Below are 19182 nucleotides of genomic sequence, written 5' to 3' on the forward strand. Positions count from 1 at the left end.
TGGAAAATAAACTCCAAGGTCACTTATGTTTCTTAACACTAAAACAATATGACTTCCCGAACAAAAATAAGGAAAGTTCTTCGAACTTACTATAATGTTACTGTAATTCTGCTGTTGGTTATAATTCTCATCAAAAAATACATTGTTTCAGTCTTTTATCACACTCACCTTAAACAAGAATGATCATATGGATGAAATCATAATAGAACTCTAATAATGCACTCTTCTTGAATTGACTGTTATCTTTTTTTACAATGACCCACTTATGGATTTTGACCTCAATAAATGTCAAAGTCCAGTCCTTCCATTGTTTAATATACAAAGTAATTGATGGTGTTTCTGAATAATATCTTCTGGCAGGACATCAAGTCATTGCCTTAAAGGAAATATTAAGCACACGTATGATAAGAGGAGTTATCTGAACACAGAGATGTGGAAATGTATTCCAGTACAAATCACACAAAAAAACACAGTGTTTAAAAAATATCTCGGCCAAATATTGTCCGATCCTAACAAATCATACATCAATTATCTGTTCAGCTTTCAGATGATGTATAAATATCAATTTTGAAAAATTGACCCATAAGACTGTTTTTGTTCAGGGTCACAAATAAGAAAGAAAGGAATTCAATGACAGAAATGACTGTGATACTGATTTTACAGTGTATGTGTTATTATTAATAAAGATCATGTGCAGTTCGTTTGATTGACATAAACAGAATAAACAAATATCAACAACTAAACTATAACATAATACATAAACAAACTTGACCATGAAACTGACTTGACTAAACTCGCAAACAATGGTCTACATAAATAATACAACAACTACAAGGACCAATTTTACAACTACAAGGACCATGGAAATGGACTACAACAGGATGTGACATCATCAATACTACAAAATACGAAAGTCAAAATGAAGGACATGACAAAAAAACACAGAACCCCATGGGCAATGGATTATGTTAAATGTATGATTATTTTATTTTATATTTAATTTAATTTATTTTATTTTATTTTAAATTAACAGCTCTTGTAGAAACTTACACCTAGGGCCAAAATCTTACGGCTCTTACATAAAAATTTAAATGAGGTGTAGTAGCAATAATCTCTAGTCTTTCCTTTTTGGTTTTTATTATTATGGTTTGTCGAATTTCAAAGTCTAAACATCAACCATTTTAATACAAACAAAGCTAGAGGAGTTACTGTGAGATCAATTGCAACTTGTTTTTTGCTGTCGCTCACAGTTCAATATATCAAGCATTCATATACAGTACGGCATCACTTTAACACCCATCGACTGTGCCCTTAAAAATCACACACCAATGTTCTTAAATCTTTATTAAAGCCTCTTTAACAAAATTATAATATCTAAAGGCAAAAGGACAACATCTGAGTGATTATTGATTCATTCAGACCTAAACAAACATGGGGTTGGATGACTTTTGGAACAATCGATCGACCAAGCTGTCCTCCATCCTTCTGTTACACTGTTGTTTAGAGAGAAGTTTAGCCACTGCTGTCAGATGTATCAATAAAAATGAGATTTGTGATCTTATTGTCTCTTGTGTTGGCAACTGCTTTTGCTGCAGAGGGTAAGTGCACAATACCACTTCATTTCAATAGATTTTTTGGCGTATTTTTATGTGCTTTAAAAATAATTTGTATTTTATGCAGAAACATGTGTAGGAAGATGTCAGAGATTTGATCCTTCAAAGAAATGCCAGTGTGATACAATGTGCAAGTATTATGGAAGCTGCTGCCAAGATTTTGACAGCGCCTGTCGCAAGAAAAGTAAGAACTGACTGTTGTTCAGCTTTGAGATTTCCACTACAGAAAATGAGGTGATCAATAACTCATGACAACATGTTTTAACGTGTTTGAATTATTCAATGAAATAAAAAAAAATGAAGCACCACATTACTAGTCAGGATTTAAAATAGTAAGTAAAATGACTTGTAGAGCCTATTTTTACTAAAGAGTTTAAGGCAGCAACACTTTTTTCATAGTGTACAATATGGCAATATGATATAAAAAGATTAGTTAATGAACAAACAATAAAAATGTCAACTTGCATTAATGTATAACCCATTCATATTTTATCTTTTTGGTATTTTTTGTATGTTCAAGTTACTGTTATGTACCCTACTTTTGCCATTTTGTACTTTTTAGGTCAAAAAACAGATACAACAGGAATTCTGATTTCTTAGCAAAACATTGTACTGTTTGTTTGAACGTAAGGCTGACACAACTGACCTGAAGGCAACGGTTTGGCCAACCAGTGGCCAATCCGTTTGACAACAATCATTCCTCTGACGCAGAAATGACACATTTCACAATTATCTATAATTTCTAAATGATTTCTCAGCCCGCGGTGACACGTTTGAGGATCCCGATGACTATTTGACATCTCCAGTAACACTGACTACTGAATCGACCAGCACCAGCAACAGGACCGTTCTGCCACTCACCACCACAGAACCGACACCCACAACACCGGCTGACCCAGATGCCCACACCTGCAGCGGCCGGACCTTTGATGCTTTCATGCAGTTAAAGAATGGTTCTACCTTTGCGTTTAGAGGTGAGTTTTAAACTTGAACACGCATTCCTCATTTCTCTTGAATTATGCCTTATACCTTTCCTTTGTGTTTCAGGGGATTATTTCTTTGAGCTAGATGATAAATCTGTAATGCCTGGCTACCCCAAACTCATTAAAGACATGTGGGGTATTCCCGGTCCCATTGATGCTGCATTCACTCGCATCAACTGCCACGGAAAGACTTACATTTTCAAGGTCTGTTTTTAGAAATATAGAAATGTTTGCAGATATAAACTCATTTGTGACAAGCTTACAAACCAAGAATATTTTTCTCTTTTTCTGTCTAATGGCAGGGCAACAAGTATTGGCGTTTTGATAGTGATGTCATGGATGAGGATTACCCGAGAGACATTTCTGTGGGATTTGAAAATATTCCAGATGATATTGATGCTGCGTTTGCAATCCCTGCCCCGGGGCATCATGGGAAGGAAACGGTTTATTTCTTCAAAGGTGGGTGAATTGAAGACTCATAAAGTATGTCATAATATACACCAAATCCAGTATAATGCCACGGTGCTTAGCATCACATTATTTGTCAGTGGCTGTTTCATTATTTGTGCCACAGGGGACCAGTACTACCAGTATGAGTTCAAACACCAGCCATCCCATGAAGAATGTGCCCAAATTACCAAGTCTTCACCTTCAGTGGCATTCACACGTTACACAAACCTGTACTGTGTGGATAGTCTTTTCTCCATGCTCTTTCAGGGCCGTAAGTCTGTGTGCATATCATCATTAAACAGTTTGTTCTGTTAGTCAGTGGTTTTTAACCGGAACATATTTAGTAAAGACCACAATCAATGCTGGAATTGTTTGTAATCAAAAATGTCTTAAAGTTGATATTTTGTTACCTTACCACATACTGCATACACACAAAATATGCAAAATTGCGTGACTGCAGTGTCTTAATATGAACTATATGGCACATACAGCCTTTGACCTCATCAATAAAAAATTATGAGAAGCATTTTATCCTTCCTATTAAAAGTTGAAAAGCTTAGCTATTTTGCTATCCTAACCACAATGTACAATTGTATGGTTAGCTTTATTTTAATATTTGCATTATATGCATGTTTTAATAAATGTTCATGCTTAATATAAATCCTCAATGTTTAAAGGGATAGTTCACCCAAAAATGAAAATTCTGTCATCATGTACTCACTCTCTTGTCATTTCAAACTTGTATGACACAAAACAAGATATTTTAACAAGATATGAATGTTGGTAATCGAACAATGGCGGTACCCATTCACTTCTATTGTATGGACGCAAAACCAATGCAAGTGAATGGTTACCGCTGTTGTTCAGTTACCATCATTCTTAAAAATAGCTTTTTTGTGTTCTGCAGAAAAAAGAAACATAAAAAATGTCAAGAGGGTGAGTAAATGATAACAGAAATTTTATTTTTGGGTGAACTATGCCTTTAATATAAATGCTCCACTAGTGAGAATGTTTCATGTGCTATAATTGACATCTTTTTTACTTGATACCTGCTTAAGTTCATGGGCATCACAAAGGGCCACGCTTCATCTCCAAAGACTGGGTTGGCATCAAACCACCCGTGGATGCCGCAATGGTGGGTAGATTGTACTTAAGCCCCGGGCCTTCATCTTCCCCATCGACCGGCCATGGCAGAGACCGAACCAGCCGGAGAAAGAAGGGCAGGGGTCGAGGATCCAGAGTTAGTCGCTCACTGTTCTGGGAAGACTTTGGATTGGACTATGAGGAAAGGTCTGAAGGCAAAAATTCTTATGTACACAGAAAGTAGATTTGTATGTGGGTATGTAGAGTATGTTACACGTATCTGTGTGCTGTATGTCTCTGGGTTGCATAGGTATTTTGGTGCAGAAAGCCGTGGAAAAAATAAGAAAAAGGGTCGTGGAAAACGTCCGTCCTTCTTTGACATGAGCTACGACTCAGAGGACTACTTGGATTTGGAGGTTGTCCAAGAGAAAGCCACGCCTGTGCAGAATGTTTACTTCTTTAAAAAAGGTACAAAACAAACTAGTATCATTCTATGGTGTATCGCAGAGATTACGACTTTTTGTTGGACAACCCGGAAGTTAGCGCCACACTGGTTCCCTCGACCTTTTGCAAGATCTCAAAAATTAATTTTTGTAAGTACGAAAAGGTTTATGATACTTAAACATTTTGTTTATCAAGATAATCTTTACAAATTAACACAACACAACATTTGCTATTTTCGTAAAGTGAAAAGCTAACATGAGGCTATAAACAGACTACTTACAGTCGCTCGATATCAACGTCACCACCAAGATTCCGACAACTTTTTCAAACTTTATTAAAAACGTGTTCCCTGGAAAGTAATTCCTTCGTGAATGAATCCCCATCCACATTTTTGGAGATTTGTGCTCATGTTGCATTATTTGTGAGGTTTATCTGGGTGATGACGTCTAACGTCCCCGCCAAAGGATGAAGTTGCTTTTAACAACCACTGTACACAATAAAGCTTTTAAAAACCATGAGCTGGTTATGGTGTGTTTTATGTCAGGGATTAAAACGTTAAAATATTTAGAGGTTTTGTTAAACACAACTTTTATTTTAGACATTTAACCAAAAACATTCAAAAAACAATGGACTTTGGTGCAATGGAAAGTGCTAAAATGCTAATTCGCTTCCGGGTTTTGCATAGAAAAATATGTCATTTCTGCGATACTCTATTAGTGTAAATCTTAAAAATATATTTTATGAAATGATAGTTACATTTCTTTAGAGATTTTTGTAAATGTGGTGCTTTAATGTTAATACAGCATATTTTTTGAAACATACTCCTTTAAAGATGTATTGCTTTATATCTGTGGTATTTGTCCTCTAGATAAATATTACAGAGTGGACCTGCAGACCAAGCGGTTTGACTCTGTTAACCCTCCTTACCCAAGATCCATTGCCAAATATTGGCTAGGATGTAAAGAGAAGGACTTGTCAGAGAAGAGATAAAAACAAGGTTTCTATATTTGAGTTTAAAACCTAAAAACTGTAAAAGGATTGTATTGTGCTTGTTTAATTAGATGATACTAATAAAACAAATTAAAAACAAATATTTGCTCTTGAATATTGAGCTTCTGGTAGCATTATGTATCAATGCTGAAATAAAAAAACACTTAATAGTGTATTTTGTCTTTGTTTGACAGTGTGTTCAGTCTATTTTAGGTTAAGAATACAGACACAAATAGCATGTATCATGGTTGTATATTCTTTTAGATATAACTAATAAGATATAATTAGATGTAACTCAAGTCTGCCAAATGTGATTGGCATCTCTCTAGTCTCTCATTAATCTCAGTTTGTGGAAACCGCTGAGCACGATTAAAACCACAATGGCTGATCATTACAACCTGTGTTAAAATAGTTCAATTTCAATAGTTTAAAATAAATAATGTAAGATCTAGCATTCATCTTTTTCAAAATATAGCTTTAATAAAATTAAAGATATAATGGTTATAGTTTGGTACTGTTTTTACTGTTATAATGAAGGTTAGTAACAACAAATAACTTTTAAAAATATTTCCATCGCAATACTCAGAGATGCTCTCAAGGGTAAACTTGACCATCAGACTCTATAGCTTGTTTACTATCACTTCCCAGTATTAGAAAGCTCAAATAGCTATATTTGGCCTGGCCACTCAGGTCAGGGTTTGGTACCATTTTGTTATTTAATGTCCAATAATAAGATTGTGCTTCTCATACAATAAAAGTGAATGGTGACTCGCTCTGTCATTCATTAACATCTTGTGTCTTTTCGTGTTCTTTCTTTTGTGGGGCATAAAAGGACATGCCATGCACGTGACTGACTGAGTGAGTCACCAATGTATTAAAAAGTCATAATCAACATTTCTCCACTTGTGTCTCACTAAAGAAGGAAATTCAAATGGAAAAGGTAATGTTTACATGAGAACTTCTGGGCAAACTATGCCTTGTTCCAAGTTTAATATGAGACTGCAAACCATTCATATACTGTAGGTTCTTCTGACAAATGTAAACACTGTGCCTCCTTTTGCTTCTAAAAAATTGTTTTGAGAGTTGTTTGTTTGAACAGTCAATATTTCTTGATATTTTAGTTTCTGCCTTAACCAGAAGAGTTTGGTGAAAATCTCGGTACAAAACCTAATTGTATCACACAATAATTACCAAAAGTCACAGCGCCCATCTCTTCTATTTAGGTTTGGGTGCTGCCCCCTTGTCTGCCAGTTAGAAAACGTTTGATGCTTTGTTGGGTTACCTAATGTTTCTTTCACAGATATTCAGCAAAGAGTGACAGTTGTGCCAACTAACCCCTGCCCCCCACATGTGATCACATACAGTCCTCGTGGGTCAATATTTTGATAGGAGTGAGTCCTTTTCCCAAGCATTATTCCTGTGCCTTGTTAACCTTGAATACATTATTCACTGACATATTTTGAGCATTCTTGTAGCACTTTAGGATCATCAAAGCATATCTTGATATTTATCTGGTTTAGTTTCCAAGCCAGAGGTGTACAGTAGTCTCATACTACAGGGGTCATTTTTCTGAAGTCTTGAGTGTGAAAATCGAGACAATTGCTCCCTCTGTTGGTTGACAGACCTTTGTCAGTCTGAAAGGTCTTATTTGTCTTTTCCATTGAGTTTTTAAGACATTATTCAATTCAATTCAATTCCATTTATATGGCGCTTTTCACAATTTTCATTGTTGCAAAGCAACATACATAATCAATTAAAAATGTAATAATAATAATGCTAGGGGAAAAATTAAAGAGAGTAGGCCTATGGTATTAAGATACATGGTATTATTGCAAGTTATTCTCTATGCAATGTACACTGATTATACTTACTGAAATAAATGCTATGTTGGATTGCTAGAAACTGTCAATTATTCAAGGGAAGTATATTTAATTTAGGTATATTATAGACATTATGAATATTGCCACACAACTGGTCACTTTGGTTGTTTTTTAGTGGTTAACTTTATTTTAAAGTATTTTCTGTAATTTGTTATTGTGTCTCACTGGTCAGTCAGCCCTGTAACGGTGATATATAGAGAAAATATAGATTTCCTAAAAGCCCTTTAAAAAAACGCAGTAGGTGTCATGATCCCGCCTTCCTAGAAGCTGTGTCTCTTGTTCTGGCCGACGGGATCATGACAGCCCCATTTCTTGTGTGTGCTTTGGAAGCGCATGGCCATTGATCGTCCCATGTGCTCTCCCGCCCTCCGCCTTAGCCTCGCACCCTCGTTTCCTTATTCCTTATCCTATCATTAGTTTACGCCCTTTACCTGTTACCCTCGTTACCTCCCCTTAGTTTCTTCCCTATTTAAAGCCCGTGTGTTTTCTGTCTTGTGCTGGACCGTTTTGTTATTCCCCGCCACGTCTTGTAAGCCCCTAAATTCTCTAGTTAAAAGTTTAGTTTTTAATTTATCCTGTTATGATCTGGTCTTGTTTTCCTCCCTCGACGGATTTTTCTGTTCAGTCTTGTTTCCATTCTGTTTTAATACACGAGTTTTGTTGAAGAGCTGTCTGTATCTGGGTTCTGCTTCATGCACTTCATGACAGTAGGAAAAAGCGAGATTTACAGATTCCTACTGATATAAAATGAAGAGTTCATTTGTAAAAACAGACAACGTTTTTCATAAATTTTCTTAAATCATGTTTTTTAATAATAATGCATTTTATTTATAATGCGCTTTTCTTGCACCCAAAGCGCTATAACAAGTAAATACATACATTATAAAGAAATACAATAACAAAACATCAATAAAGACAATAATAAAAATAATCATATATAATAAATGAGTGAAACGTGGCAAAGTTAAAAACTATATTTTATAATGTTATCATGTTTTTGTAACACACTGACGATGCCACACACGAGGAGCTGAACTTGATCAAATCAACTCAATCTGTTATTTTTTAAAATAAAAAAAACTCTTTAAATATGGTTTGGTATAGGGAGAATGTCATGGGGTCGTATCATGCATTTCTTATTATTGAATTATTCCCTTCTAAAGTGTACTTATAATATTAGAGATATATTTTGTGCCACAAACTTATTATTATTCCATTATTTATAATATGTAAAATAATAAATTGTCATGAAAGAGAGAGCATCTATTCCATCAGTAGTCCTCAGAATGAAGTTATTTTTAATATTATGTGTAGGCCTATGTGTAAGTTTTTCCTCTGTGCATGAGTTCATGCACATGGTATGCACGTATGTGTGTGCGTGTGTTTACATTCATACAATTTCTTCCAACGACTCCTGTGTTTTGCCGCTTCTAGGAGACATGCAGCACTATCACAGGCGTGCTAATGACGCGTCAGCGCAGGTGCGCTCCTCTCTCCTCACAATCCGCAAACACCTGACGCCGCCTCTCTGTTTGATGTGGAAACATCTACCATTCTTGCTGTCAACTTGAGGAAAATATTTCGAGGAGTTCGTCCAGCTTTCATACTTTAGAGCTACAGTGCTACTAGGTTGAAGTTTTTTGATACAGTGCCAAAATTATGCCACGGAGTTCCACCTGAAAGAGATCTAAGAGAGGTATGATAAATTATGTGCAAATCCTTGTCAGATCTTTATGGATGAGAACCTGCGCTGTGCATTGCTAGGAAGGAGAAAATTAATTATTATTAATTTTTTAAATATTTTAACAGCCCTTTAAATACATTTTAATAAAAAATAGGCTACCCACTACAAGCACAAGTAAATAATACAAAACACAATTAGTAGAATATATTGTAGATTTGTGCTTTGTGCACAATGTATACATTGTGTATTTAATTTAATTAAAATGATTTTAATTTCCCTTACGAAAGTTAATCATACCATGTGTTACTACAACCGCATCATAGTTAAATATGCCAAAACCATTGGTTAATTTGTGTTTACCGTGGTTTACCTATCAATCATATTTTTTGATTCCATTAATAGAATTAATATTGATTAATTATTTATTTAATTTGTAGTAAAACGATGGTTAATTTTCGTTAGGGTTAGCTTATACTTGCATTATTCGCCTGTAATATAAAACAAAACGTCTAGCCTATATGTTGTACATTTACATTTAGTCATTTAGCAGACGCTTTTCTCCAAAGCGACTTACAGAGAGTTCAGGGAGCAATAAGTGATATGTCATACAGGAGCAATAATACAATGGGTGCTAATACAAAGCTACTGGTTTCAACAAAAGCCAGAACAATACCTGTTGAGAGGAAGAGAGAGGGTTAGTTTTTTTTTTCTTTTCATTTTTCTGTCAAGTATTCAAAGAAGAGATGGGTTTTAAGTAGTTTTTTGAATGTTGTGAGAGATGTGGTTGACCGGACTGTACAGTATTATTACTAAACTTTAAAGAGATTTTCCTTTACACAAATACTAATAAATTGGTTAAAATAAAAAAATAGTTACGTTGGTGAAACGCTGTTCTGATTTTGTTTAAAACTGTTACCAGGAGCGAGAATGAGCGACATGAACAGTGGCCAATCAGAACGCTGCCTCGTGCTGCCCATATCTGAAAACGTGGAGTGGGTTTTTGCTAGAAGGGATACAGCTACAACCGGAAGTGGTGCAAAATCTCGCACCAATTACAATAAATTACATTAGCTAACGCCTTCACCTACCCCAACCCGAAACATAATCTTACAATAATAAAAAAATATTAATCAACTGTTTTCTGCGTGACAAAATTTATGCGGCATTGAAGTGCGCATGCCCAGTGGAGTTATCTGTATCCCTTCTAGTCTAGCTTTGAGTGAGGTCGAGCAAAATACGCCCACAAGATTTAGTACTGGACATAATCCTACTCTGACATAATTATTGTCATAATTATCCGTCTCCTAAACGAGTATATGATCGTAATATTTCTGCTATATATTTGTTAGTAGCGTAGTTAACAACATGCTTAAAAATATTATTTGGGTATGACAAAATAGGCAGAACGGAATGATTTAGGCCGTTCACTGAAATGCAAAGCATCCTGCTTTAATCCTCTTCTTGTGTGTTTTCCCTGTAACTACACAAAAACACTTCCTCAGGGCTATCTACGAAGCGTTGTGATCACGCCCCCAGTTCACGAAGCCCCTCCCCCTATGACTGTAGTCTACTGTTAACGGAACAATAGTGTTTCATGTTTGCTATGGTTGGATCATATCTTTCAGCCTGGAAAACTATATGAGCTGAAGCTCCACGGATATATTCACATACTGCACAGTGACAGACGTGGACGGACTTTGAAATAACTCAAGGTAATGTAACGTTATCGTTTTAAAAGGCTTGCTGTTGCATTTCGCGACAGCGTATTTATCGATTTCCCAGTATTAGCTGCGAACGGCAGCTGCGTGGTGTCAATTGAATGGAAAGAACAAGATCAGCATTTTATCTCATTTCTGTGTAACGTTGCTTTGATTCCAGTCTGTTCCGGTGTAATAACGTTGTCAATACGATTGCGTAAGCATATCATACGTCAAGATAGTTACAATTTTCATATCTTATTCTCTGGTGATATGAAAGGGCATATTTAAGCGTATACATATCAATTTTGTTATGTGTTTTCTTGCATGCATGCACATTTGTATCGTGACGTAGGCATACTTGCTAACTTTTACAGCATTACTGCTAAACTAAATGAAGACTGTAAATAATAAACAAACTGTAATCATTTTAGCTGTGTCGTAGGCTAATGTGTGTAGGGAACGAGGTTTTAGGTCATGAGCTGTGATCAGATATGCCTCATATTCATCTGTGAAAGTGATCCTTTTAAACATTTCTAGAAAGATTTTGTAAGTTTGATTTGTATGTTAGTCATTTTTATTTCATTCATTTGCAAAGATAATACACAAAATAAGTTTAGAGAAAAGTATCTAAGCATATTTGACTTGTGTCATTCACTTTCTTATATAACGGGCTTTGGGCTGCCTGTCAGTCATAATATATGGGATCAATGGGTGAAGTAAACCTAAACGTGACAGAAGTGTAGCCAGAGTGGAATGAATGCCTTCCTCTTTCACAGTATGTCTCGAGAGCAGAAAGCAGTGGAGCTTGCCAGAAAGGCCTTCCTCACAGGCCGGACCAGATCGCTGGACTACCGCATCAGCCAGCTAAAGAACCTACAGCGCTTTATCAATGAAAGGCAGAAGGAAATCGCAGACGGGCTCAAAAAGGATCTCAGTAAGGTCGGTGGTGACCAATTTACTTATGTATTGTCTAGAATGAAATCCCTATTTGGTGAGGTAAGGAACTAAATGCTATAACTGTTAAAGTGTTGTGTCTATCTGTTGACAGAGTGAGTTTGGAACACCTTTGTATGAGACTATGGGTCTGGAGAGTGAGATTAACCAGGCCGTCAGCAAGCTGAAAGAATGGGCAGCTCCTCGACCCGTGACCAAGAACCTTCTGACCATCTCAGACCAGGTGTACATCCAGCCCGAGCCTTTGGGGGTGGTGCTGGTCATCGGAGCCTGGAATTACCCTTGGGCTGTTACCATCCAGCCCTTAATAGGGGCTATAGCAGCAGGTAATTGTATTGAGGATGATATAATAGTATTTTATAGGATGATTTATCTGGGAGAGGTTATTGAAGTGCATTAAGGCCTACTTGAAAGGACTGTGTTGTTTAAATTGACATGTGTCAGCTTAATCTTTGTGTTAATATACTACTTTATTTTGATATATTATGTAGTGATAGGGTTGGTAGAGCTTAACAAATGTCACTATTTTACAGTGTATCGAAAGTTTCTGAATTTATTTAATTATGCATTATATAAAATGCTACATCAGGTTTGAAAAGTATTAATAAGTGGTTTGTCTAAACAATACATTTTGGAACGTTATTCCATTTTGTGTTTTCATGGCGTGGCAACGACCAAAAAGTCAGTAACATCAATTAAATAAGCATATTATGGATTTCTGTACCACATTGTACTTTGCCCTATTTCTTTGATACTACCCTGTGCTAACAGAGCAAAGTACAATTCCTGTTTCCAAACCTTAGCCACTATCAAACTCTTAGTAAAACTTAGTAAAACTTTTTTTTCCAGATTTCTTTTAAGAAGATTGGATAAATGAGAAGCTAGTTTAGGAAGGTACACTTAAAAAGCAATTCCACAATTCGGACAAGTTCTTGTTGATTATAGAAGTGACAGATCATGCCACACTCTGTGTGTTATCTTCAAGAATGTTGTCATGTTGTTATGTTGTTAATGAACTAAGTGAAGGGTCAACTACAGAGAAATAAAGTGCTTATGAGGTTAGGAATGTTTAATATGAATGTTAAAGTTAAGATTGTTTACATTTGTCTAAGCACCACATCTACACTAGGGATGCACCGATATGTAAATTTTGGCCGAAAACGATAAACGATAATTCTTGAACATTGGAAGCCTATAATTTGTTTATTAGATAGACATTATACCAGAAAAGTTTAAAAGTTAAAGAATCTTTAATTAGTGTAAAGTAGGCTTGGTACATGATTTTCAGGGGAAAAATAGAATGTTCAGTCTCAGAAAATGTTAAATGAATATTTAGGTGCTGTATATCGGCCAATATATCGGTTATCAGTGTTCTTCCAGAGCAACCCAGAAAGGTGTTTCTCAATAGCCACAAGTCCAACAGGTCTCAAGACAGAAAACATTCAGAAAGCAGTCTGATTCAAACAATATGTGTTTGTTCCTATGATTTACACATTCATAAATATCTACATACTACATCAACAATGTTTTGCTGTAAGTGAATGATCACGACAGAAAGACATTACTGTACTGGATTTTGAGCAGTGTGCAGCTGAAGTGGTTCAACCAGAGGAAATGATTCATAATTTATCGGCTAAAATATATCGGCCTAAATTTGATTATCCACCGATACCGATGACATTAAAAATGACCATTTATCGGCCGATACCGATATGGCCGATAATTTATTGTGCATCCCTAATCTACACCATTATTATGCAACTAGGGGTTTTAACCGCAAGTTTGTGGAGATGTAAAAACATTGTGATTGGCTAGTTAAATTGAAAAATACATTACAATGAATATTGTGTTACTTGACAGGTAACGCAGCCGTGATCAAGCCATCTGAAGTGAGTGCGCACACTGCCAAAGTAATGGAGGATCTTTTACCTCTCTACCTCGACAAAGTAAGATCTGGTTGTCATTCATTTTTGAATAAATACTGTAAAAAATCGTTTGGTGTATTGGATAAATGACCTTGAGGCCAGTTTGTCTAGTCAAATCAGATTAAAGCATTCAAGAAAGCATTAATGTTAAAGGAGTAGTTCACCTGATTAAAACCTTTTTTTCATAATTTGCTTATCCTCGTCATGCAAACAAATTATTTAATATTAAAATGTTATAATGTAATCTTATATGGCATCCATTGAAGCTATACGGTGTAATGAGTATACTGTACAGTATAACTGACAACTACCCGTTCTGATGTTCACAATCTCAGGAGATGTATCCTGTTGTCACTGGTGGTGTCGCGGAGACCCAAGAGTTGCTCAAGCAGCGTTTTGATCATATCTTCTACACTGGAAATGGTATGGTGGCTAAAATCATCATGGTGGCAGCGGCTCAATATTTAACCCCTGTCACTCTGGAGCTGGGAGGAAAGAGCCCGTGCTACATCGACAACAACTGTGACCTCGCTGTTGCCTGCCGGTCAGTTGAAGTCCTTGTTTCTTTCGTTGTATTAAAGTTGTGAAAAGATTTGGAGAAAACAGTTTCTCTGTTGTGTTGCCACAGGCGTATAGCATGGGGCAAGTATACAAACTGTGGTCAGACCTGCATTGCTCCAGACTACATACTCTGCGACCCCAGTATCCAAGACAGAGTGATAGAAGAGATCGAGAAGAATATTAAGGTATGTGTGATTATTATTTACACCACTAGAACAAATGGAGATACAATGTGAACCTATTAGTCATGATACATGTTTAAATGTAAAATGTAGTCCTAGCACACAAACTGTATGTTTTATAATGTTTTGTAACTTGTGAACAGAATGTGTCCAAAATACTTACATTTCAAACTTCTTGAGGTTTGATGTTTTTTATATTCTGCCATAAAAAGTGCAAATGACTTTTTAAAGTCCATTAGGAATTTATAAATGTTGTTTTTAAAAAGACTTCTCTATTATTTGCTGAAAATGGGAGTCAGGCTATGGGATTGTCTGAGTATTAAACTCGATCACCTGTGGCTGTTTCCAGGAAAAACACATACTGATATACTTGCTTACTTTGAATGCAAACTTAGGCACTTTGGATAAAAGCGTCTGCCAAATGCATAAATGTGAAAGTTAACACTTGCTTGTGCTCATCAGGGATAACTTTTACATCTCTAAATTTTTACATACAACATTGTCTGTTCCAAAATTGTGTGTAAAGATCGGTTTAGTATTAAAATACATTAACTAAAATGAGAAACAAAATTCACATTCTGACTGGAGTCATAAAAGCTAATATACTTCTATTTATGATTATCAGGACTTCTATACAGAAAATCCCAAAACATGCCCAGATTATGGACGCATCATCAATCAGCGTCACTTCAAGAGAGTGATGGCAATGCTAGAGGACGGCACTGTAGCGGTGGGGGGAGAAAACGACGAGTCAGACTGCTACATTGGTAAAGTCATTATAGCTTGATTACGTTAACCATTAAGTGTATAATATTATATTCACTAGTCATTATATTTTTTCACTTATAGTCATTAAAAACCCTCTCTGTGAGATGAGGGTCTGTGCCATCGGGGGGCTACCAGAATATATTATTATATATTTGACTAATCTATTATAACTTTTCAATGTGTTTTACTCTTTTAACTGCAATAAATATATGACTCCTTCAATAAATAAATGATTTCATACATCTTGACTTAACAAGAGTTAATAAAACGGATGCTTTGTTTAATCCTATATATAACTGTGTATTTTCTTTTATCTTTACCCTTCACAGCCCCAACTATTTTAAGAGACGTGAAGCCGGATGCAAAGGTCATGCAGGAGGAGATCTTTGGGCCTCTATTGCCCATCCTGTCAGTGAGGAGTGCAGATGAAGCCATCAAATTTATCAATGAAAGAGAAAAACCCCTTGCACTGTACATCTTCTCTGAAAACAACAAGGTTAAAACTTATTTACTGAATTAATGATATATAAATTGTATTTAAGACACATTTATACCTTTTGCTAAACTCTACTTTTCATTTCAGCTGATTAAGCGTATGATTGCAGAGACCTCTAGTGGCGGAGTGTTGGCCAATGACTGTTTGATCCACTTCTCAGTCAACACTTTGCCCTTTGGTGGAGTTGGTAGGTTTTTGTAAAAGGATATTATTTTTTGTTAATAAAAAATTTTTGTAACAGGATATTAATAGGATTTGTTATTTTTTAAACACACACTTCATTATCTTTTCTGATTGAGAGTAACTCAGCTCTCTGGCTCTCTCTACAGGTAACAGTGGGATGGGCTGCTATCACGGCCAGTTCAGTTTTGATCGGTTGAGTCACCTGCGAGGCTGTCTTATCAAACAGCTGAAGATGGAAGGGGTGAATAAGATGCGTTACCCACCACATACAGCAGAAAAGCTGGGCTGGGCGCGCTTTTTAATTCTCAAACAGGTTGACTTGGGCAGTCTGGGCCGCATGGCCCTGCTGGCTCTGCTGGCAATCTTTATTGCTGTGATATTACAGGTAAGCAGCTATCATAACGGGGAATCAGATGTTTTTAAAATAAGCAAAACGTTTTTATAGCATTAGTTGTGATTGTAGGTAAATGTGTTCAGAGCTATTTATTATTTAAAAATGTATTTGTTTTATATTATTATATTTATTTATTATTACTTATGTTCTATGTTATGCAAGTATTAGATAATGTATTTGTTTTTTAATATTTGTATTATATGTAAGTTAAGTGTTTAATAATTTATTTATTTTATATTTTTATTTATTATTATTTATGTTATATAAGTTAAATATTTAATTATTTATTTATTGTATATATTTTTTATTATTTATATTACATACAGTATAAGTTAAGTTTTTAATAATGTATATTTTTTATAATACCGGACAAAATATTTACAAATTTAAATTGTGTGTGAATGAGCTTCAGTTCAATGAGTTTTAATTCTATTTAATTCGCTTGTTGCACAAGTTGGCGCCCGTGAGCTTTTGGGATGCCAGAGTCAGCAGGGTAATTTCCGGTCGTATAACACTGTATGGGAAAAGGAGGATTTTGGGCCGGCAAATATGGGTGTTTTCTAGATAAAAAAGAAGTAATATATAAGCGATATGACAGATCATTGTTGAAACTTTACATTGTTGAGCACTTCACTAAGCCAAAACAACACAATAATGTTATACGCCATCTTGTGCAACTGGCCCATTCTATTCAGTTTGGTTTCTATAGCATTTTTCTCAATGTGTGTAACTAAAAAAGCAGCTTTACTTAAATATTTTTGACCAAAAAATTCTTAGAAGCCTTTCCTGTCTGACTCGTGTTGTCTTTCTTTACAGAAATACTTTACTGACTAGGAATGTGAACTAATATGATGAAAGTTCATCTTCACCATAAAGAAGTTGGTTGAATGAGAGGATTTCTAGAAGTGCTGCTTCACTCCTTTGCCTTATAATGTCATAAGCCCCGAAACAGGCCATGATTTATTTCAACTGTTAAAATGTTGCATTTTTTCAGAAGTAATTTAAACTAACATGACATTTCAATGACTGGAATATTTGCAATATAGCACTTTAATCAGTGTTTTTTTTAATATACACTATTTTAATGTTGCTAAAAGACCTTTGCTGTCACATCCAACATGTTTGGGTTTTTAAATGAAGGAAGAGTCAGAATACACTAGATTTTGTGTTTGTTTGTTTTTTAGCAATATAAACGTCATACTGTAGCTATTTTGAATACAAGTCCAGCATTTTGATGAAATGCACATTTCAAACAGTCTAAATGTGGGGGTTTTGTACAGTATACCAGGCAACGTTACACATTTTGTTCTGCAGTTCGACTGATCTGTTATACCTCTTAGAAATTATGGATATATGGTCCAGTCTGTCATTATGAAGAACGTAAGATTTTATTATTTTTTAAAATATAAAATGCACATTTATCATCATCTTACATAAGCAGACCAACTAGATGTAAATTGTGGATTGCTTATAGAGACATTCTCTATCTGAAGGATTTCTATTAAACCGAACATCTGTCTTATAGTAATGCTACTGATTTAAAGAGTTTTATCACACACAGAAACAATTTTGAACAGAATAATAAACATGTTTCACACAGCTGAGTGTGGGTTTTCTGGTTTATGCTGTTTCTCATGTTTGTTATTAAAGCAATAAGCCCCAAGAAGCAGTGGGTTACTGGGGTATTTTATAACGGCTTAGAACTCCGCTCAGCCAATCAGAATCAAGGACCAGAACTGACCGTTTTGTAATGTTTTACATTTTATTCTTGATTTTTGTAATCTTGGTCTTTGTTTAATTCCTACACAAATGCAGAAAAGAACAAATGTGTGATTAAACCACATAGACTCCTGTTTGACAACTCTTAAAGGAACAGTTCACCCAAAAATAAAAATTCTTCATTTACTCACCCTCAAGTTGTTCCAAATCTGTATAAAAAATGTCTTTGTTCTGATGAACACAGAGAAAGATATTTGGAAGAATGCTTGTATCAAACAGTTATTGGCCAACATTGACTACCATAGTAGGAAAATTTGCTTTATAAATGTATTTGTTCTGTTGAACACAAAATCAGATATTTTGACGAATGTAGGACAGCAAACAGTTCTGGGGCACTTTTGACTACCATTGTCATTTTCCTACTATGGTAGTCAATGGTGGCGAAGAACTGTTTGGTTACAAGAATTCTTGTGTTCATCAGAACAAATAAATGTGTACAGATTTGGAACAACTCGAAGGTGAGTGAATGATGACAGAATTTTCATTTTTGGTTGAACTGTTCCTTTAAAGGCAGTGTTTACCCCTGACACACTGACACTTATTTGAAGAATCATTTTTAATGCCACACATCTTTATACAATTATCATGAATTTTTTAGTTACTCATCCCCAAATAGGTGCTGGACAAAAGACACGTGATCTTCACAGCATCATTACAGATAAGTGCAGTAAACATATTACAGTAAGTCTATGCTATGCGCTCAGGTATGCTTTGGACGCTGTGTACTTTATGCTGCCTGGATTTACACAAGAAGGTCAACATAACTATTCCCGTGTGGAATGAGGAAGTCAAACTGGTTCTGCAGGATCAAACTTGTTTCGATGAAACTGTCTAAAGTTGTTACATTTATGCACTACAGAAAACACAAAAATCAATTCTTATGATTCAATGTACTGTGATCAAATCCACTCTATGTTGTCTAAGGTGATTTTACACACTGGCACTGTATTGAATGTGTTTTGTGAATCAACAACACCGAAGAATGAATACTTACCTGACAAGCTTTACCTTTTGAATAATGAGAACCCCTGGGGAGGTGTTAAGGTATCACATGTCAACATAATAGTGAATTTGTGCTATCTGATAACACTGCAAAGTGGGTTAAAGGGTCAC

General features: G+C 35.4%; 2 protein-coding genes across 2 annotated transcripts; both read left to right on the forward strand.

The window, feature by feature from the left end:
* Positions 1–1255: 1255 nt before the first annotated feature.
* On the forward strand, positions 1256–5563 carry vtnb (vitronectin b). The gene is made up of 11 exons (XM_057360938.1): positions 1256–1271; positions 1521–1598; positions 1681–1797; positions 1947–1949; positions 2372–2587; positions 2661–2800; positions 2899–3055; positions 3171–3317; positions 4105–4336; positions 4440–4597; positions 5442–5563. Exons 2-11 carry the CDS (start codon positions 1544–1546, stop codon positions 5561–5563), a joined length of 1347 nt encoding a protein of 448 aa, XP_057216921.1. The 5' UTR covers positions 1256–1271; positions 1521–1543.
* Positions 5564–10672: 5109 nt separating this feature from the next.
* Positions 10673–17883, forward strand: aldh3a2b (aldehyde dehydrogenase 3 family, member A2b). Its single transcript, XM_057360362.1, has 11 exons — positions 10673–10839; positions 11604–11766; positions 11876–12107; positions 13642–13727; positions 14042–14250; positions 14335–14452; positions 15075–15216; positions 15547–15713; positions 15801–15900; positions 16043–16281; positions 17107–17883. The coding sequence occupies exons 2-11, from the start codon at positions 11605–11607 to the stop codon at positions 17122–17124; spliced, it is 1473 nt and encodes a 490-aa protein (XP_057216345.1). The 5' UTR covers positions 10673–10839; position 11604; the 3' UTR covers positions 17125–17883.
* Positions 17884–19182: the final 1299 nt, after the last annotated feature.

The sequence above is a fragment of the Triplophysa rosa genome, linkage group LG19 (genome assembly GCF_024868665.1).
Source record: "Triplophysa rosa linkage group LG19, Trosa_1v2, whole genome shotgun sequence".
NCBI lineage: Eukaryota > Metazoa > Chordata > Actinopteri > Cypriniformes > Nemacheilidae > Triplophysa > Triplophysa rosa.